The sequence below is a fragment of the Leucoraja erinacea genome, chromosome 17 (assembly GCF_028641065.1).
Source record: "Leucoraja erinacea ecotype New England chromosome 17, Leri_hhj_1, whole genome shotgun sequence".
NCBI classification, from domain to species: domain Eukaryota; kingdom Metazoa; phylum Chordata; class Chondrichthyes; order Rajiformes; family Rajidae; genus Leucoraja; species Leucoraja erinaceus.
Genome location: NC_073393.1, coordinates 40479565 through 40502625, shown reverse-complemented (window position 1 = coordinate 40502625; position 23061 = coordinate 40479565). Strand labels below are relative to the sequence as shown.

Below are 23061 nucleotides of genomic sequence, written 5' to 3'. Positions count from 1 at the left end.
CCCTAAGTGCTAAATCTAACTCTCTCTTGACAATATCCAGTGAATTGGCCCCCACTGTCTTCTGTCACAGAGAATTGTCACAACTGTCTGGGTTGAGAAATGTTTCCTCATCTCAGTCTCAAATGGCCTACTCCTTATTCTTAATCTATGACCCTTGATTATGGGCTCCCCCAACATCGGGAACATTTTTCCTGCATCTACCCTGTCCAATCCTCTAAGAATGTTATATGTTTCTATAAGATCCCCTCTCATCCTTCTAAATTCCAGTGAATACAAGCCCCAGTCGACCCATTCTTTCATCATATGTCAGTCCCGGCATCCCGGGAATTAACCTGGTGAACCTACGCTGCACTCTCTCAATAGCAATAATGTATTTCCGCAAATTAGGAGACCAAAACTGCACACAATACTCCAGGTGCGGTCTCATCAGGGCTCTGTACAACTGCCAACATGCCATTTGCTTTCTTTACTGCCTGCTGTACCTGCATGCTTACTTTCAGTGACTAATGTACAAGGACACCCAGGTGTCGTTGCACCTCCCCTTTTCCTAATCTGACACTGTTCGGATAATAATCTGCCTTTCTGTTCTTGCCACCAAAGTGGATAACCTCACATTTATCCACATTATACTGCATCTGTCATGCATCTGCCCACTCACCCAATCTATCCAAGTCGCCCTGCAGCCACATCGCAGCTCACACTGACACCCAGCTTTGTGTCATCCGCAAACTTGGAGATGTTACATTTAATTCCCTTGTCTAAATCGTTAATATATATTGTAAATAACTGGGATCCCAGCACCGCGCCTTGCGGCACCCCACTAGTTACTGCTCATTATTTTCCTACCAGTCATCTTTTTCTAACAAAGACCATATTTTTCTAACAAAGACCAAAGATTTAAATTAGATAATACTATATATTAATACAATCCTGACAAACTCATGCAATAGGAAGAGCAAAGGGGAAGATACAGAGTGCAGAATATTGTACTCAGCATTGTTTAATTTAGTTTAGAGATACAGTGCATTTGTTCCAGAGATAAAGTCCAATGTCCACAATGAGGAGAGGTGAATCAGACTGTACCCGGCCTAGCTGATGAAAGGACCGTTCAGAAGCCTGAAAATAACAGGGAAGAAGCTGTTCCTGTGTACTTTCAAGCTTCAGTACCTTCTGGAAAAGATCATCCACACATTCATCTCCTCCCGCCTAGATTACTGCAACTCCCTTTACACTGGCATCAGCCAATCTTCCCTGTCCCGCCTGCAACTGGTCCAAAACGCCGCAGCGAGACTCCTGACGGGCACCCTAAAAAAAGGGACCACATCACCCCGATCCTGGCCTCTCTCCACTGGCTCCCTGTGCGGTTCCGTATAAACTTCAAAATACTCCTCCATGTCTACAAAGCCCTCAATGGGCTTGCCCCCACCTACATAAAAAGTCTTCTCATCCACCACTCCACCTCCAGGCCCCTCAGATCGGCCGACTTGGGGTTGCTGAATATCCCACGGTCTAGGCATAAGCTCAGGGGCGACCGCGCCTTTGCGGTTGCAGCTCCTAGGCTGTGGAACAGCATCCCCCTTTCCCATCAGAACTGCCCCCTCCATCAACTCTTTTAAGTCAAGATTAAAGACTTATCTATAGTCCCAAGCCTTTCCTGACGTCCTCTGAGTGAGGGCTACATGTATATATGTATGTAGTCTGTTTTGTTGTGCTATTCTTATAACAAATGTAAAGCTCTTTGGCCAACGAGAGTTGTTTTTTAAATGTGCTATATAAATAAATGTGACTTGACTTGACTTGACTTCTGCTGGATGGGAGCAGGGAGAAGAACAATTGAACGGGGTGGCACGTCTTTGATTAGGATGGCTGCTTTTCCAAGGCAACATGAAGAACCTCATAATGTTCCCTTTGTTTGCTTCCCACCAATGTGTCGGGGGATCTAAGAGGGGCTTCACAATTCTCCAACCTGTGTAGTCCTTCTTTAGTACCACTGTTTTCTGGGGTCAGCAGTTTGACATGCAAGTTCCATGTGTTCCTGCCTGGTCCTCCTGTAAGTAACAGGAGTCCCAAAGCAGGCAATGGTTGGAGAAGAAAATTGGCATGAAGTCTAACCATGACGGCCTTGACATTAAGGGAAGTCTATCCAGGACCAGGCTGAGCCATCTTGTCTTGCCTAGGTGAGTTTTAACAGTGCTCCACCTTCAGGGTGGTTCTGGGGTTGCACAACTCTGCAGCTTAGCCCGTCTCCCTCAGGAGGCTGAAGATGCTGTCCAGTCTGCTACCCGCACCACCAGATCATGCAGCCACATTGTCCACCCACTGATGCGGTTGAAGGCACCAGCCGGGACATCGGCATCAATGATGGGAGCTGGTGCAAGATGGCCAGCCGCTCGCTTCACACGGGCGACACGCATACATTAATCAACCGGAGCGGAGAGTTACGGTACATTACGTCCTCCATGAGGAGGTGTGCCCAACCATGGCCCTCACCTCAGTAGTGGAGATAGATTCAAAATGCTGGAGTAACTCAGCGGGACAGGCAGCTTCTCTGGGGAGAAGGAATGGGTGACGTTTCAGGTCGAGCCTGAAGAAAGGTCTCGACCCGAACCATCACCAATTTCTTCTCTCCAGAGATGGTGCCTGTCCCGCTGAGTTACTCCAGCATTTTGTGTCCATCTTCAGTGTAAACTGGTTCCTGCAGTTCCTTCCTGCACATGCAGTAGTTGAGACGTCTCCTCCCCATAGCAGCTTCCCCAGGCTGGAAGCACGACAGTCCCAAACTGCCAGTCCATGTGGCCACCATTGCAGCCACCTGCGATAGTGCAGAGGTGTAACAGCTCACACGCTTGGAGAAAGGGCACGTTTACCTCCATCTCAGCAAGGTACTGCAAGGCATTTACACATCACACGCTGCTTTTTACACTGAGTGATACCACTTTAATCTCCATTGTTGCCTTGAAGTTCATGGTTCACCAACTAAAGATGGAGTTTCAACTAACTGCCTTTGTTTTAATGGGTGTATTCAATTAAAGCAGTGATTTCAAATATTGATTTCTTTGTTTTGCAGCGGAATGGCTACTGCAAGGAGTTTGTGCTTCCTTTTCACATCGTCTCGCACTTCTTCAGAGTAAGGAATCTAGTTCATTACTATCTCCTGTGCATTGTATTTAACATGTGTACGGCATCATGTTTCACCCTGTAAGATGCAGATTGAGGCTGAGACGTAATATTACGTAATGGGACCACAAGCTCCATTCTGCTACTAACCTCTACAATCGCTCAGAATGGATAATAATAATAAATAAGCTAGATATCCAACTCATTTGTTGTCCATTCTGAGCTATCCTGTGAGGTTTAATACCACAGTGGAGCTCGCTACATCATTTCAGAGTTGGGCGAACAATTATCTACAGATTTTTGGCCAGGATACAGAGTTTATTGGCTGACCAGTTGAGTTTTCCTGCAAGTCTGCTAGCTTCATGCTGTTTTGACCGATGCCAGGTTTTTATATTACTGACAAGGCTGCCAGTTATTGGCCATCCTTGACTGCCCTTGTGAAGCTGGCGATGAGCTGCCCTGAACTACTGTGGTCTTTGGGTGAAAGTACTTGCTCCGTGCTCTTGGGAAGGGCGTGCGGTAGTTTGGATCCAGCAGCAATGAAACCCTGGCAATATATGTTTAAGTCAAGACTAGCTCCGCTTGTCCTTGCTGGGGGCATTTGTGAGTGTTGGAGTAGCTGGGGTGAGTGACTGCACTGCACTTGTACCTGCACTTTGGTTTGGGGGACTGGGCGATCATTTCGCTGAACACCTTCGCTCAGCCCGCCCAACCTACCTGATCTTCCAGTTGCTAAACACTTTCATTCCCCTTCCCATTCCCACACTGACCTACACAGACCTTTCTGTCCTAGGCCTCCTCCATAGTCAGAGTGAGGCTAAATGCAAATTGGAGGAACAGCATCTCATATTTCGCTTGGACACCTTCCAGCTCAGGGGTATGAGTCTTGATTTCTCTAACTCCAAATAACCCCTGCATTCCCTCTCCATCCCTCCCCCACCCGAGTCGAACCAGCTCCCACCTCGCTGCAGCTATCAATGGCCTGTTTCCTTCATCATTGTTACTTTTTTGCATTTTTTCATTCATTTGTTCTGTACCCCTCTACATCACCCTCGATATCTCTCATTTCCCTTTCCCCTGACTCTAGTCTAAAGGAGGGTCATGACCCGAAACGTCACCCATCTCTTCTCTCCAGAGATGCTGCCTGTCCCGCTGAGTTACTCCAGCATTTTGTGTCTATCTTCGGTTTAAACCAACATCTGCAGTTCCTTCCTACACAACCTAAAAACCTGTACTACGTTGGAATGTGGGAGGAAACCGGAGCAACTGGAGAAGACCACGGTCACAGGGAGAATGTACAAACTCCATACAGACAGCACCTGCAGTCAGGATGGAACCCGGGTCTCTGCTCCTGTAGCCACGATAGGTAGCTGGTTCAATATCTGGCCAGTGATATTTCCCAAGGATACTAATGGGCAAAGTTTCAGTGATGGCATGCCATTGAATGTCATGAGCAAAGACTCTCTCTTTGGAAGTCATCATTTTATGGCAAGGAATGTGACTTGCCACTTGTAAGGTCATAAGGAATTAGGCCATTCGGCCCATCACGTCTACTCTGCCATTCAATCATGGCTGATCTATCTCTCTCTCCCAACCCCATTCTCCTGCCTTGTCCCCATAACCTCTGACACCTGTACTAATCAAGAATCTTTCTCTTCCTTAAAAATATCCACTGACTTGTCCTCCCCAGCCTTCTGTGGCAAAGAATTCCACAGAATCACCACCCTCTGACTAAAGAAATTTCTCCTCATCTCCTTTCTAGAACGTCCTTTAATTCCGGGACTATGACCTCTAGACCCAGACTCTGCCACTAATTATCATCCCGTGTCTGAGCGTTCTCATGGTCTTGCTGCATGCAGCATGCATGGACAACCTCAACTAAACGTTTGTGAATGGAGCACAGTGCAATCATCAGTCAGTCTCCCCACTTCTGACCCAAGCAAGTGAAATCATGATAAAGTCAAAGAGTCTTACAGCGTGGACACAGGTCCTTGGGCCCAACTTGCCCGCACCGGCCAACATGTCCAATCTAGTTTGAGTTTTGAGTTACAGTGAGAAACGGTCCCTTCAGCGCACCAAACCCACACCGGCCAGCGATCTCCACACACTACACACATTAGGTACAATTTAAAAAATATATATTTATACCAAGCCAATTAACCTACAACCTGTTTGTCTTTGGAGTGTGGGAGGAAACCGGAGATCCTGGAGAAAACGGGGAGAAGGTACAAACTGTGAACATGCAGCACCCGTAGTCAGGATCGAACCCGGGTTTCTACCACTGTGCTACCGTGCTGTCATTTCTTGTGCTTGGTTCATAACTGCTTGTCCAACCTGCTTGTGTTTGCCTCATATCCCTCTAAACCTGTACGAACTGTACACCTGTACTCCTAGATGCCTCTGCTCTACAACATTGCCCAGAGCCCAACCATTCACTGCGTAGCTTCTGCCCATGTTAGTGCCCCCGAAATGCTACGCCTCCTTTCTCTGTATTAAATTCCATCAACCATTGCCCAACCGATCAAGATCCAGCTGCAGATTTTGACAACTATCTTCACTATGTGTAACACCACCCACTTTTGTGTCATCTGTAAACTTGCTACTCATGCCATGTACGTTCTCATCCAAATCATTGATTTAAATGTTTCAATATCCATTGGAATCCAACATGGTTTTAGTGTTGAAGTTTGCATGTGGATAAAAATGATTACATCGAAGATGTGTACTTACCTGTAATAACTAGACGTCTTCAGTTTACATGTAAACAGTTTATTGAGAAGCATTCACAACATAATAAATGGGAAATAAAAATGTATGTATTGATCTTGTAGACTTTAGAAAGACATGATTACATTTAGCAGATGAACATTCCAGGGGAGTTAAATTTTAGAGATGATTAAATATAGTACAGGTATTTCAATTCCAAAAATGGAAGTATTATGGGAGAGTATCATTGGACAACACAGCAGTTAACTTGCAGCCTTACAGCACCAGAGACCCCAGTTTGAACATGACACAAAGTTTGTAGGTTATGCCTGTGACCGTGTGGGTTTCCTTCCACTTTCCAAGCAGGTTTGTAGGTTAATTGGTTCTGTAAACTGGCCCTAGTGTGCAGGACATGGAACTGGGATAACATAGAACCAATGTATGAGTTCTCGTTGGCCAGTGAACAGATTTCCATGCTGTATTTCTAAAGTAGAGTGACGTGGTGAATGGAAGGATTAGTTGTCACTGATTTTAGTGAATAAATGAAGGTGGTTCAAATGACCATTCTTGGTAATTTTTGAAAGGAATTGTAATTTACTGGAGGCAGGAGAGAGTGGACATGGAGACAAATATTCTCCCCACCCAACAGCTGGAGGAGTAACGACTTGAGGCCTCATGGAAACGTGTTTGGGGATCGCTGGTAGGCTTAGACTCGGTGGGCCGAAGGGCCTGTTTCTGCACTGTATCTCTGAAGTAAACTACACTGAAGAGATGCAGGCAGACGGCTAGGATGGATGACAGAATCACACCTCGTTGTACCACTGTCCCTCTCTGAAGCTTCAGGACTGTTTGTTCACCATCGCACGAGCTGTTACCCTTGTTATTTTAACAACAAAATCTGAGTTGTTGCTGGTGCAGTGTGGTAATAAAGATCAGATCCAACCCATGTGGGTGGTTCCTTTGTTTGAGATGAAAGTATTAAAGATGAGCGCGATGTACTTTTGCATTTATTCTGCATGACATGAAATGGGGCAGATGACCAGGGGTGGAACATGTTGCTCCTTGACACGGTTCCTGTTCTTCACTGAGATGGTGGATTATCTGTGATCGAACTCCAGACCTGCCTTGGTACCGTTGCACATTTTCCTTTATGCCTTTGGTTGGAAAAACCCTCACATGAATATTACTTTGCTTTGTCCCGTTGTTTGGTGCTGCAGGAATGAATAGGAATATTAAAACACATTTAAAGTGAGCTTGCACATCTAGGGCATAGATTCATAAAAGCAATGCTATATAAACAGTGTTTACATTCTGAAATAAAGTCAGTGAGCGTTTGGAACATGCATAACATAAATAATTCTGTACATTTCAGGGTTTGCTGAATGCCTCTGTCCATTGTGAAAAGCCCAGCAGTGCTGTTGATGGTATTCTAAGCAATAGCAAAGTCCGGTGCCCTCTACTCGTGCTGTCTGCAACGGTAATGGCAGTTGTGCATGTCCATATTTGTGTCCAAACTTTGTGATTCTCTTTGTGTATGACGGCCATGGGCGGAAATCCCAGGTGGGACACGTTCCTCCCATGTTTTGAGAGGTGGGGGACAATCCCCCCCCCCCCCCCCCCCTATGTTTTGTAATCCGGATTTTGAAATTTGGTGAAAAAAAATCTATTAAAACCTCCGCTTTCAGCGAGACAGTGTGGGTGTCACCGTTAAGCGCTTGTTAATTGTCTCTATTAACATCGTATTAACACGATGTGTCACCAATTGTGTTTCGACCTTCAAGTATTACTGAAGTTGTTCACGGAGAATTCCTTAAAGCTGTCTGATGCGGGTACAGTTACCATTTGAACTAATTGGCTGTATTGGTGGATGGGAAAGATTTAAACGAGTATCGGATTTAAACGGGTCGGGTCATCAAGGGCTCCGGTCGAACGGGTTTCCTGGCTGGAGTTCGGAGTCGGTCACCAACCAGGTCAGCTCCCGATGTTACCGTCCACAGGGCTCACGGCCGAAGCCTCCGAAGCCTCGCGTGTGTGCGAATGTGCGCGCTGCCATCAAGAAATTGTGCCCCACCCATGTTTCGAGAGCGATTTCCGCTACCATGGTCACTCTGCTACATGGCCACTCAGCTATGACCTTTGTCATTTTCCATGAGGTCATAATTCTTTCCAGTGAAGTACAGACTCTCCCAAGTCTCGGGCTAAGTCATTAAGCACCCTTATCGCCAGGCACAACCAGCCTGTTAACCACTGCTTGCTATGTTGCGCAATATTCAGCATAAAATCGATGTGATTTCAACTGATGTATGAGGACCCAGTGTGGGGGGGCTGCCGTGAGGGAGGGTGGAAAGGGGTGGACAAAGGGGGGACCTGGGGTGGGGATACTTTGTAACTTTGTCACCGCCCTTGATGTGGTGACTATTTGCATACCTTGAGTAATCAAGCAAAGATTTTCACTGTGACTTGTCACATGTGACTATAAAGTATTCAACTCACTAACAAGTTATTTATTCCTGTTCGGAACTGGTGAATGCATCATGTTCATCTGCTTTTATCCCAGAATAATAGTGTATAACATTTACTCTGTCTGGTGATTCTGGATGGAGGTATATGCTAAGCTTCTTTGTGTAGGAAAGAACTGCAGATGCTGGTTCAAATTGAAGGTACACACAATGTGCTGGAGTAACTCAGCGGGACAGGCAGCATCTCTGGAGTGAAGGAATGGATGGCGTTTCGGGTCGGGACCCTTCTTCAGTGGCTTTGTGTCCTCATGATGTAGCCTGCAGAGAGATTGCTGTCAAATCAGTTCTTTGATTCATTTGAGGATTTTTGTATGGAATACACTGGTTTATGTGAACACACATAAATCTCTCAATTCTACATCAAATGATATATTGAATAAACATAATGGCAGCTAGCTTAATTTAGTTTAGAGATCCAGTGGGGAAACAGACCCTAGGGCGCACTGAGACCGCACCGACCAGCGATCTCCACACACTAACACTACCCTACACACACTGGGGATCATTTGCAAAAACACCAAGCCAATGAACTGAAAAACCAGCGTCTTTGGTGATATGGGAGGAAACCGAAGATTCGGAGAAAGCCCACGCAGGTTACGGGGAGAACATACAAACTCCGTACAGACAGCACCCGTAGTCGGGATCAAACCCAGGTCTCTGGCGCTGCAAGCGCTCTAAGGCAGCAACTCTACCGCTGCGCTTCCGTGCCGCCCATGGGCAGAAGTAACTTGTTTATTTAAAACGTTAAAATAAGCTGCACAAAATGGAGCAAAAATTGCCTCTGTTGTGCCCCAAGGCTGATATTCATACATTTAGTGCTGATAGTTTATCAAATTTGCAGATGACACAAAGCTGGGTGGCAGTGTGAACTGTGAGGAGGATGCTATGAGAATGCTGGGTGACTTTGACAGGTTAGGTGAGTGGGCAGATGCATGGCAGATGAAGTTTAATGTGGATAAATGTGAGGTTATCCACTTTGGTAGCAAAAACAGGAAGGCAGATTATCTAAATGGTGTTAAATTGGGAAAAGGGGAAATACAATGGGATCTGGGGGTCCTTGTTCATCTATCAATGAAAGTAAGCATGCAGATAAAGCAGGCATGTTGGCCTTCATAACAAGAGGAGTTGTGTATAGGAGCAAAGAAGTCCTTCTGCAGTTGTAGAGGGCCCTAGTGAGACCACACCTGGAGTATTGTGTGCAGTTTTGGTCCCATAATTTGAGGAAGGACATTCTTGCTATTGAGGGAGTGCAGCGTAGGTTTACATGGTTAACTCCCGGGATGGTGGGACTGTCATATGCTGAGAGAATGGAACGGCTGGGATTGTATACTAGAGTTTAGAAGGATGACGGGATCTTATTGAAACACATAAGATTATTAAGGGTTTGGACACGCTAGACGCAGAAAACATGTTCCCAATGTTGGGGGAGTCCAGAACCAGGGGCCACAGTTTATGAATAAGGGGTAAGCCATGTAGAACGGAGATGAGGAAACACTTTTTCACACAGAGAGTTGTGAGTCTGTGGAATTCTCTGCCTCGGAGGGTGGTGGAGGCGGGTTCTCTGGATACTTTCAAGAGAGAGCTAGATAGGGCTCTTAAACTAGCAGAGTCAGGGGATATGGGGAGAAAGCAGGAACGGGGTACTGATTGGGGATGATCAGCCATGATCACATTGAATGGCGGTGCTGGTTCGAAGGGCCGAATGGCCTACTGCACCTATTGTCTATTGTTTAATGAATAAGTAAACTCCTGGCTTGTCAGAGGTCAAGTTGTGCTTCACAGTGAAGGCGAGGAAATCGAGGGGAAAAAGAAAATACGAGTCATTTTCTTTGAAATGGTGCAGTGATTGTGTCCGTGGGAAGCTGTCTGAATGTCTGTATGTCCTCACCTTGTGGCTCCAATAAGCAACAACAGATAAAGTGGAAATGAATAGTGATCTGCTAATCTGAATGAAATAAACAGGCTTCAAGGATAAATACTTTGTTTGTTTTTGTCTGCCATTTCTTTACCGTGAGTGCCGTACGTTGGAATACTGTGACCCACAGGCACCAACCCAAGTTAGTGTAGATGCAAGTCCAGAGGAGCGAGGAGGGGGGATTGAACGGTAGACTAATAAAACACAGTGTTTGTGTTCCGTGTCCTTGAAGCTTGTTTATTACATTCAGATCAAGGAGAGGATCGGACAAATAATGGTGATCATCTATTCTTACGGCAGCAGACAGTCAGGGTGGGCAGTAGGACATCAAAAACCATAGCCGTGAGCACTGGCTCACCCCAAGGCTGTGTCCTAAGCCCCCTGCTGTTTAGTCTGCTTACACACGACTACTGCTAGACTCAACAACAACTTCATCGACAAGTTCGCTGATGACACAACAGTAGTGGGTCTCATCAGTGACAATGATGAATCGGCGTACAGGATGGAGGTGGAGCTGCTCACAGGATGGTGCAAATCCCACAACCTCATTCTTAACGTGGGAAAAACTAAGGAGATGGTGGTTGACTTCAGGAGGGCGGGAAAACAACACCATACACCTCTGCACATCGACGGAGCTGATGTGGAAAGGGTCAGCAGCGTGACGTTCCTAGGACTACACCTGTCAGATGACCTGATGTCCACGACCAACACCACAGCACCGGTCAAGAGAGCCCAGCAGCGACTACACCCTCTCCGAAGACTACGTAAAGCAGGTCTCCCCACTACACACCTACGAACTTTTTATAGGGGGACAATCGAGAGCACATTAACCTACGGCATCACTTCCTGTTTCGGGAGCTGCAAGGCGTACGAACGGCACCAACTAGACAGGATTGTGAAGACCGCCAGCAGGATTATTGGTGCTCCACTCCCTTTCTTGCTGGGCATATACAGGAAGAGATGTATCAGCAGCCATCTCCATCATCAAAGATCCCTACCACCCATTGCATCACATATTCTCCATCCTGCCATCTGGGAAGAGGTACAGGAGCATTAGCTGCAAAACCAGCAGGATGCTCCTCAGCTTCTTCCCACAGGCTATAAGACTGATAAACGGACTTTGCCCCCTGCCAAAGTATCGCGCACCAACCACCAACCTGGACACACTGCAGCAGAGCCACTGTTGTGCCGCTGCCGATCGGAACGCCTGTTGATGTTTAGTAGAGTGTTAATTTGTTCATGATATATGTATTTTTATTTCTATTTATTTTTAATGCACACTGAATGGACACTGGTTGAGCAACGTTTTATTGTTTCCTCTGGGTATGTGAATACTCAGGAAATGACAATAAAGATATACAATACAATTACCCCGTACTCTCTGTCAGCCTGAAGATGTGACCGTTTTGGTCATTTCAAAATAAGGACCAAGGCAGCTAGTCTACGATTGGGCCGATGTGTTTGTTCAACATAAATCATTGACTATCGGGTGCCTTTTTCAAGTCTCTGAGCATTGAAACATGAGATCTGCTCTGTCTAACTTAATCAACAATTATAATTTTACGTGGATATAGTTTAACACGAAACAAAATGTTGGTTTCTTTCTTTCATCTTTCAGCCACAGTGTTTGAATCTGTGCTGGACGTACGAATCTCTCATACAGAAAATCTCTCTGGTGCCTGCAAGGTCCACGCTGTGGAATCCCAATGCTGTTGTCAGGGGGAGATGATCAAACAGGCCACTTGTGAAGATCGACACAAAATGCTGGAGTAACTCGGCGGGACAGGCAGCATCTCTGGATAGAAGGAATGGGTGACATTTCGTGTCGAGACCCATCTGTCTGAACGTCACCCATTCCCTCTCTCCAGAGATGCTGCCTGTCCCCGCTGAGTTACTCCAGCATTTTGTGTCTATCTTCGGTGTAAACCAGCATCTGCAGTTCCTTCCTGCGGATTTCGGCCACTTGTGAAACATCTGCATTCATACATTGTGTGATGGGACGAATGACTCCCAAAAATTTGTGACTTATTAGAAATTAGTTTTCCACGTCTAACGGAGGAGGGTGATTAAAAAAAGAGCTGGAATTTAACGGCGTTGCTCCAGAATATCAATGATGAAAATTTGTTCCCAGAAGGATCAATCGAAAGATTGAGTCAAGCGGTTAACAATGATACCATCCCATTTCTGCTTTCATGTGTTGCTATTTTACTCATTTCAAATGGGCTATACCGCCATTTAAAAAACAAGAATCTTGGGTATTTGAATGCAAATGTAGAGTGTTATATGATATGTTTCAAAAATACATCGTTTAGAAAGTTCTTCATGCTTAGAAATCAGAGCTACCAAGATTAATTAACCACAACCCCTCTCCCCAATCTTAATATGACTATATATCTATTTAGTCTCAATTGTGATTCACCTTCTAACTCTTTGATATCTTGGAAAATGTGTTCCGTGAGATGACTAAACCTTGTTCCTAATGCCAGCTTTTTTGTTTCTTCTCCATGCAGTATTGGTGGGCAAGACTGGAGCCTGTACTCTGCACACAATGGAAACGCTCTAGTGACACCCCATTTCCCAGAGAACTACAGACGATGCTTGACAGCCAGCTCTGGGCGAACAGGTAATCCAGGGAAAAGGGGAATGAATAATGACAAAAGAAAACCAAGTAGGGTTTGAACCAAGTGAAGATCCTCCCCGGAACTCTGGAACATTATGAATGTTCTTCAACGAGCTCCACATTAAAAATCATATCAAATTAGTTGTTAGATGCTCTGAATGTTCTAGTAATACTGCTGCATGCACAAGCATGGTGAGGTGCAGGTCAATGAAAATCTTGCTGGCTGAAGCATCACAGGCACTTAGACTGACAATGCACAAGAGCATAACTCGTACAAAAAGGGCAGTAGGGGTCGAGTTGCTGCCTTGCAGCACATGCAGTGCCGGAGACACGGGTTCGATCCTGACGATGGTGCCGTCTGTACGGAGTCTGTACGTTCTCCCCGTGATCGCGTGGGTTTTCTCCGAGATCTTCAATTTCCTCCCACCCGCTAAAGACGTACAGGTTTGTAGGTTAATTGGCCTGATGTATGTGTAGGATTTAGTCTGCATTGTTCCCTTGCTGAGATGGGATTAGGTTCTGTGGGTTTGGTCAAAAACCTGATGGTTACAGGAAAGTAGCAGTTGCTGAACCTGCTGATGTGGCAATTCTGGACTATCTCCCTTTTGTGTGTTTTGTATTCATCATTTGGTATTTGTTTTTTGGAGAACTACTGGGTGTTACTGGCAAGACCAACTCATTCCTAATGGTTCTCGAGGTAGTAATGAGCCACCACTTTGAACTGCTGTAGTCCTTCTGGTGAAGGTCCTCTGGTGGTGTGTGGTAGGGACTAACTTCATCACATTCATGAACCTGGGAATCAACCCCCCCCCCTGCCACTGGATGCTCAACCTTCTGACTCGCACAACATAATCAGCACCTTCTCCATAATAATTCTCAAGACCAGTGTCCCACCAGGATGTGTTATTAGTCCCCAACTCTGCTCCCTTTACACTGGCGACTCTGCAGCCAAACTTGGCTCGATCTCCATCTACGTTTGCAGACGACACCACTGTGATGGGCTGAATCACAAACCCTGATGAGGTAGAGTACAGAAAGGAGATGGGGTATTGAGTCACATGGTCTCATAGAAACATATAAAATAGGTGCAGGAGTAGGCCATTCGGCCCTTCTAGCCATTCAATATGATCATGGCTGATCATCCAACTCAGTATCCTGTACTTGCCTTCTCTCCATACCCCCTGATCCCTTTAGCCACAAGGGCCACATCTAACTCCCTCTTAAATATACCCAATGAACTGGCCTCAACTACCTTCTGTGGCAGAGAATTCCAGAGATTCCAGTGAAAAATGTTTTTCTCATCTCGGTCCTAAAAGACTTCCCCCTTATCCTTAAACTGTGACCCCTAGTTCTGGACTTCCCCAACATCGGGAATAATCTTCCTGCATCTAGCCTGTCCAACCCCTTAAGAATTTTGTAAGTTTCTATAAAACCCCCCTCAATCTTCTAAATTCTAGCGAGTACAAGCCGAGTCTATCCAGTCTTTCTTCATATGAAAGTCCTGCCATCCCAGGAATCAGTCTGGTGTCGGGACAACAACCTCTCCCTCAATGTCACCACGGAGGAGCATAGCGGGGTACATGTCCCAGTCAGCATCAACATTGCCAAAGTGGAACAGTTTGAGAGCTTGATGTTCCTTGGAGTAACTATTACCAACTATATGTGGTGGACCAACCACATTGAAATGACAGCCACAGACACACCAGTGCCTCTACTTCCTCAGGAGACTGAGGAAATTTGGCTTAAAAACGGATACCTTTCACAAAATTCTCCAGATGCACCACAGAAAATATACTGTTGGGTTGCGTGACAGCTTGACCTGGGACCAGCTCTGCACAAGACTGCAAGCAATTGCAGAGAGTTGTGGATGTGTCCCAGTCCATCTCACAGACCACACTCTCCATGTAGACTTCACTGTGTCTAAGAAAAGCAGCCAAGTTAATCAAAGACTTGAACACTAACTTCAGCTTTGGTTGGTGTCGCCATCTGTGGCTTTTGAAAATGTTTGCACACGGCTTCTGTGTGTTGTGATTCTTCAGTTTGAGGAAGGTTTGCGTTTTAAGCCCTTTATGGGGTCAGATACATTTTGGGAGTATATGAATAAACGATTGATCCTGCAGAATAACAAGGACCAAGGTCATCTCCAAGGACCTTATTTGGGGGGCCACCATCGACTCCACAGTCAAAAAGGCCCAACAGAGTATGTACTTCCTGCAGCAGCTGAGGAAGCACAATCTGCCACAGGCAATGATGTTCCAATTCTACACGGCCATCGTAGAGTCTGTCCTCACCTTCTCCATCATGGTCTGGTTTGGCTCAGCCACCAAGCACGACACCTGGAGGCTGCAGCGAATCGTCCGATCAGCAGAGAAGATTATTGGCTGCAACCTTCCCTCCATTGATGAACTGTACACTGCAAGGGCCAGGAAGCGAGCGGGCAAGATCATCTCGGACCCCTCTCACCCTGGCCACAAACTCTTTGAATCACTTCCCTCTGGAAGACGACTCCGGATTGTCAAAGCTGCCACAGCCAGATATAAAAACAGTTTTTATCCACGAGTAGTTGCTCTTCTCAACAGCCAAAAATCTGTAGCCTCCCTTTGATCTGGTATTTTGTTGGTTCACATGCTTGATCAATGGTGTTTTATCATTAATGTTTTATTATTATTAATGTTTAGTGTTTTCTGAGTCATTCGTAACTGTCACTGTATGTCATGTGTTACTTGTGGGCGGAGCACCAAGGCTAATTCCTTGTATGCGAATACTTGGCCAAAAAACTTACTTACTTAACAGGTTAAGCAATCGGATGAGGCCCTTGGTGGCTTTTTACTCAGATTATCGTAACAGTTGAGACACAAAACTTAACGAAGGGAAATTGATATTTTCACGTTTTATTTCCATTGTCACAGGTTACTTGTAGGAAAATTGGAAAGTGGTCCACCCTGTTGCCCCTGGGTGCTTGGCGCCTTCTTGTACTTCACCCTGCAGAGGGGGAATAGCCTGAAGATGCTGCAGACAGCAATGAGAGAAATCTGTGCTGAAAATAAAGAGGTAATCTATAACAACACATGTTCTTGCAATCTGTCAACTTTGTGGAAGAAGACATCAAAGGCTACTGCGTAAAAAGTTTAATCATTAAAATATTGATCAAAATATTTTTTTGTATAGTCTATTTGGTTACAGTATTAGAGATTAGCTACCATGTTTAACACTTGTTTATTGCCTGTAGGTAACTTTAAGGCATTGTTTTTGTAAAGGTTGCATTCCAATAACACCATGGTGTCAATACATTGTGGATGTTTCAGCTTGTATCCTCAACATTGTCAAATTGCACATTTCTATGATGAGGGACCAGTCTGGAGAAGGGTCTCGACCCAAATCGTCTCCTTCTCTCCAGAGATGCTGCCGGTCCCGCTGAGTTACTCCAGCGTTTTGAGTCTATCTTCCTGCAATGATGTTCTCTCAAGAGAGTAATGAGTTCTAAAAGCTTCAGCAACAAAGTCTTTTGTAGACAGATGATGTGTTGGGTTGGGACCATTCTTCTGAAAATTTCCTCTGTTTAATACATTTTCCTGCGTTACTTTTTTCCGCCCATCCCTTTTACTTACTTAAGGACCTGTCCCACGAGCATGCGGTGAGCGCGACCAAACCGGAAGCGGGGGCCGCGCGGAGGTCGAGTGAGTGACATGAAGTTCGAGCGAAGTCCGCGGGTGACGAACGGCGTCAAGACGCTGCGTATGCCCGTCGAGGCGGTGCGTATGGCACCGAGGCGGCTGCGGGCCACGGGGAATTCTTGAACACGGTCAATTTTTCGGAGTCCCGCGTGATGTCGGGACCAGCTCCGCACAACTCCATACAGCTCCGGCGATCTAAGTGGGACCGGCCCCGCGAGGCCGTACGACTCAAGCGACCACGTTAGGTCGCGCTTGTCGCATGGAGTCGCATGCTGGTGGGACAGGCCCTTTACTTTATTACTGCCTATTATGCCTCCTGGCATGTAGGGCAGCAACAAAGGTCCTCCACTCCTGTGTGTTCTGGGCGAGCTTCTGGACACCAGCCCAGGTCAGCTCCATTGTTTTCATTTCCTCCTCTACAGTTCGACGGCAGGTGGTTTCGGGTCTTCCTCTTTTCCTTTTCCCTTCCGTTGTCCAGTGCAGGGATACTGTCTGGTTCTCTTCTCAGTATATGGCCAATCCAGTTCCAGCGACCTCATGAAGATGGTGTCCATGCTCTCTTGGCATTGAGCAAGGAGATCTTGGTTGGATATGGTGTTTGGCCAAAATATTCTAAGGTTTCTTTTCCGGTTCTTAGTATGGAAGACCGACAGCTGCTTCATGCTGCAGTATTCCGAGCCTTATAGGAGGGTGGAGAGGACACAGCTCTGGTATAACCAGCTTGGTATTGCTGGGACCTCCATACATTGTTTAGCATTCTGAAAACATTCCTAGCCTAGTTTAGCCGGTCCTTGATGTCATTGTGTGCTCCACCATCGTGTCTGACTTTGCTACCAAGATAGGTCAACTCCTCAGTTATGGGAAGATCATTTCCATTCACTTGGATTGTCAAGGGTTTTGGATGTTTAGTGTCATTACTTCAGATTTTTCCTGGTTTATCTTCAGGCCAATTTGTTGTGCAAAGTCACTGAAACGGGATGTTTTTTCCTGCATGTGCTTGTGAGTGTGGGAGACCAGAGCCAAGTCATCAGCAAAATCAAGGTCTTACAATGCTGAGGAGACGGTCCACCGTATGCCTCTTGCTTGGTCTTCGGTTGTCTGATGCAGCACCCAGTCAATAACAATATTGAAGAGTAGCACTGACATCACACACCCTTGTCAGACTCCTGTCTTCACCTGGAATGTGTGGGTACTGTTCCCTACTCTACAAGAGAAGTTGGCGTAGAAACTCTAAACGACTTCGACCATAGGCTGTGGGATCCCATACATTCGTAGTATGCCCCAGAGCTGTGTCGGTGGATGCTGTCAAATGCTTTCTCGAAATCAACGAAGTTGATGTATGTCTGACTCTGCCACTCTCTACACTGTTCTAGTATGTTACGAAGGGCAAATATCTGGTCAATGCATCCCCGCCCACCACAAAACCCTGCCTGTTCATTCCTGCGCTGTTTGTCTACTACGTCTGAGATACATTGTATAATAATCTTTGCCAGAATCTTGCTTGGAATTGATAGAAGAGTGATCCCTCTCCGATTGTTACACTCGCTTAAGTTGCCTTTCTTTTGTATCCTAATGATGACTCCTTCCGACCAGTCATCAGGTATATCCTTCCTTTCCCAAACAGCTGTGAAAAGTGGTACAAATACTTCAGCTGCAAGTTCTGGGTCTGCCTTGGACAGTTCTGCATTGAGGTTTCTTGGCCGGGGGCTTTTCCATTTTTGAGAGACTTATGGCTGTAACAATTTCCTCCTGAGTTGGTGGTTCAGTGCTAATGTCCAGGTCATCCTCTGCATGTTGGGTGTTAGCCTTTATTATGGGCGGTGCTCTATTCAGTACTTCATTGAAGTGTTCCACCCAGCGAGCTTCTTGTTCTGCTTCTGTAGTTAGGAGTCGGCCCTTTGTGTCTACAATTGGTGTCTCAGTGGTTCGACGATTTTTGCCACAGATTATCTTGGTTATCTTGTAGACCTTCCCTTGCTCCCCTTTCTCAGCTGCATCTTCTGCTTGATTAGCAAGATCGTCCAGGTACGCCCGTTTGTCAGCTTTGCCTTTCCTCTGAACAGCTTTGTTTGCTTCTTGGTACAGCATCTTGTATCTTTCTTGCAGCCGTTTGGACTTTATTTGCTTCTTTAATTTTTTCCTGTTGCCGTCAGTCATCCACTCCTTTTTTGTCTTCTGCTTAATCCCAAGGCAGGCTTCGTTGGTTTTCACATAAGCTATTTTGGTTTGTTCCCACACAGTATTAATATCATTTGCATTTGGCTCTGTGTGATCATCCATATCTGCTAGTGCCTGAAACCTGTTCCTTAATTGTAACATGAAAGAGCCTTTCACTTTTCGGTCATTTAGTTTCTCAATGTCAAACTGTTGCCTGCCTGTCTGTTTGCACCCTGTTTTCTTCAGTTACACTTTGAGACAGCCAGGTGGTCACGACCAACATCACTTCATCGTTTAACCTTAACATCAAGTAATGAGCATCTCCATCTGCCATTAATCATCAAGTGGTCTATCTGATTCTTATCCTTTCCATTTGGAGAGCACCATGTCAGTTTGTGGATGTCTCGGTGCGGAAAGGGTGGTCCCTCCAATTACTAGGTTGTAAGTGGTGCAGAGTTCTGTTAGTCTCTCTCCATTCTCATTCATATTACCACAGCCCTTTTTCCCCCCATAGCTCTTTCCTGGTCTGTGTTGTTGTGTACAACCTTGGCATTCAGGTCTCCCATCACAACCTTCATGTCATGTCTTGGTGCGTTTTCTAACAGCCTGTAGTTGCTCATAGAATTCATCCTTAACACTATCATCACACTACTGTTTATTGGAGCATCACACTGGATGATGGTTGTATTCATTTACTTCCCCCCCCCCCCCCCCCCCCCCATTCTGATCTTCACGAGTCTACTATTGACAGGTTCACACTCTATCAAACTATTCTCTACTCATTTCTTTAAAATGATGGCTGCTCCTTCTCTGTGATTCTCGCCATCCCTTCCTGAGTACAACACCATCTCCACTGTGCTGGTCCTAAGTCTCCCTGATCCCGTCCATCTACTTTCACTGACTCCAAGAATATCTAGGTTGTATCGTCTCATCTCTGATGTCACTTGTGCTAGTTTCCCTGTGTCGTGCATTGTTTGTACATTGCAGAAACCTATCCTAGTCTTATATTTGGCATTTAGAAGCTCCACCTTCCTGCCAGTGGCTTCCTTTCAGCTTTCACCGTTGACATTCATCCTAGCATCTGTCGATAGCCCTGGAGGTCCATCACGCCCAGCAGTGTTGATTCCTTAAGTTGCTGTTTCCGTAACATATTTGTTTTATGAGACAGGGTTGTTAACCCTGTGCTCAACCTCCAACCTGGAGGACCAGTGGATCGCTCCTTGTCTCGCCTCTACCCTTCGACCTGTCCTGCATGGGAGACCCTAACAGGAGACGAATCTCCCGCTGGCATAGCTCTAGGGGTCACTGAGACACACAAGCTCCCCGACCACGACAAGGTTGCAATCCATCCCTTTTAGGCTTCTTTAAAGTGGGTCCCTGCATGGGAAGATACATATTGTTATTAAGAAGTACTTTGCTGTTTACTTTAACATTTCCATTCATTTTGTATCAGATAACATTATTTGAGGGTTGGTGCTTCCATTAATCTATTAGTTTCTTACTTTTTAATACTTTTAACATTTTAAGAATGCATGGAAATCTACTGCCCCCTAGTGGTTCTCAGAATCTCAGCATTTTTAAGTTAAATCTTGTAGTGAAATCAAAGTCTCACAGAATGGAGATTGACCAAGGTGGAGTTTATTTGTTGCTAAGAAAGGGCAACTGTTTTAAATTAAATGTGTGTAATATGTGCAATATGCACTAAGATGCTTTAAGTAAGTAAATTTGCCATCCATTGCTGGTCCACCCTGCATGTGTGGTTGATTCTGAAGAGGCTTGGCAAGTGTGTCCCAACACAAATTGGAGGAACGACACCTCGTATTTCGCTTGGGTAGCTTACACCCCAGCGGTATGAATATTGACTTCCCTAACTTCAAGTAACCCTTGCTTTCCCTCTCTCTCCATCCCTCCCCATCCTAGTTGTCCGATCAGTCTTCATTAAATGTCATCTCTGTTTGCTTCGTTATCACCTTCTCCCAGCTCACAATGATCTATTCTACCTTTTCCTTGAACTTCGTCCCCATTGATGTCTTGTTTTCACACCTCACGCTTCCATATCTCTGTGTCTTCCTTTCCCCTGACTCTCGGTCTAAAGAAGGGTCTCAACCCAAAATGTCACCCATTCCTTCTCTCCAGAGATGCTGCCGGTCCCGCTGAGATATTCCAGCTTTTTGTGTCTCACTCAGTTATACTAGTTTTGCTTCATTTAAACAAAAATGAAGTAAAACCAGAAGATGGTGCCTCTGGTCTCCACTCGGGCACCAAATACAGTTGTGACAAAACTGTGTCAGCACGTTGCAGCTCTTGCAGCTCTTACATCCCAACTCCAGGTGCTGTCTCTACAGAGTTGTTAATGTTCTTCCCGTGACCACGTGGGTTTTCTCTGAGATCTCCAGTTTCCTCCCACACTCCAAAGACATACAAGTTTGCAGGTTAATTGGCTCAGTATAAGTGTAAATTGTCCCTAATGTGCGAGTTAAGGGCCTGTCCCACTTACGTGTCCTTGGAACGCAAATTACGCGACCTCGTGGTCGTGTTGAGCCGCGATGGTCCGGCGTGATTACATGCACAGCCGTCTGGAGCGAGTGCCGTCATTTGAAGATGGACACAAAGCTGGAGTAACTCAGCGGGATCGGCAGCATTTCTGGAGAGAAGCAATGGGTGACATTTCGTGTCGAGACTTTTCTTTAGTTAGAAAAGAAGGGTCTTGACCCGAAACGTCACCCATTGCTTCTCTCCAGAGATGTTGCCGGTCCCGCTGAGTTATGCCCCTGTACCACTTAGGAAACCTGAACGGAAACCTCTGGAGACTTTGCACCCCACCCAAGGTTTCCGTGCGGTTCCCAGAGGTTGCAGGTGGTTGCCGGAGGTTGCAGGTGGTAGAAGCAGGTAGGGAGACTGCCAAAAACCTCTGGGAACCGCATGGAAACCTTGGGTGGGGCGCAAAGTCTCCAGAGGTTTCCGTTCGGGTTTCCTAAGTGGGACAGGGGCACAACTCCTGCATTTTGTGTCCATCTTCAATTTTTTTGGCCCCGCTCCGGGAGTAGAAATGGGGGCGGATCCTGACCGCAACGGCCGTGAGCCCCAGGCCGAGTTCGGTGATCGTTTGCCTGCTTCTGCTGCTGTTGGAGGTGAGACGTTGCATCACGCCAGGTTCTTGGGCCTGTCCTACTTTGGCCGTCAGTTCCGTGACAGGCCGTGGATGCGCAAAGATTTGTTTGCTACAAAAATTTCAGAGCCCCCCGCGATGTCGCACACAACTACATACCCCTCCGTGCTTCTAAGTTGGACCGGCTCTGCGAGGCCATACGAAGCCCGCACACCTTAACGCGACCACGAGGCTGCGTAATTTGCGTGCCAAGGACACGTAAGTGGGACAGGCCCTTTAGGATAGTGTTAATGTGCGAGGATCGCTGGTCAGTACGGACTCAGTTTGCGGAAGGGCCTGTTCCGCACTGTATCTCTAAACTAAACCGCATGAAGTCTCATGGTATCAGGTCAAATATATGGAACTAAACGTCCTTTTGATTAGCTCCTACTGTCTTCCCTCAGTTGATAAATCAGTGCTGTTTGTTGAATTACATTTGGACGTAGCACTGAAGGAAGCAAGTGCGTGGACTGCAGAGTACCCATGTAGCACAGAAGCTCCACCATTGACTGAACGGACAGAGTTCTGGAAGATGCAGCTGCACATTCTTCTCAAATACCTACGGCAGATGCATCTGTCCATTGCAGCATGTGGACTGTCTCCACAATGTGCGATGCTGTATTGTACTGGAACAGCCTGGCTGGTGACATGTCTAATTCAAGAGTGTAACGGGCCTGTCCCACTTACGCGATGTTTTCGGCGACTGCCGGCACCCATCATAGGTCGTTGCAGGTCGCCGAAAATTTTCAACATGTTGAAAATCCAGCGGTGACCAGAAAGATGCTAAGACTCTTTGGGCGACTGAGGAAATGACTCACGATCATACAGGTGACATGTTGCGGGGTGAAGCCTGTATGGTTGTGAGTAGTCGCCCAAAAATGTCATACCTTGTTCTGGTCGCCGCTGGATTTTCAACATGTTGAAAATTTTCAGCGACCTGCGACGACCTATGACGGGTGCCGGAAGTCGCCGAAAAAGTTGCGCAAGTGGGACAGGCCCATAAGTTTTCAGTACTGTACAGTGCACAGTCCTTGCAGAGATGGTCCAGTCTTCACAATGAGGCCACCTTCCATTGAGATGTGTGACATTACCATATAACCATATAACAATTACAGCACGGAAACAGGTCATCTCGACCCTTCTAGTCCGTGCCGAACACGTATTCTCCCCTAGTCCCATATACCTGCGCTCAGACCATAACCCTC

General features: G+C 46.2%; 1 protein-coding gene across 1 annotated transcript in view; it reads left to right on the top strand.

The window, feature by feature from the left end:
- The window catches only part of LOC129705459 (Fanconi anemia group A protein-like), a 144067-nt gene that overhangs the window by 109032 nt on the left and 11974 nt on the right, over positions 1–23061 (top strand). The window contains exons 34-37 of the mRNA XM_055649032.1: positions 3068–3127; positions 7196–7300; positions 12768–12880; positions 15787–15928. Coding sequence (XP_055505007.1) covers positions 3068–3127; positions 7196–7300; positions 12768–12880; positions 15787–15928 — 420 coding nt within the window. The remainder of the gene's footprint in view (positions 1–3067; positions 3128–7195; positions 7301–12767; positions 12881–15786; positions 15929–23061) is intronic.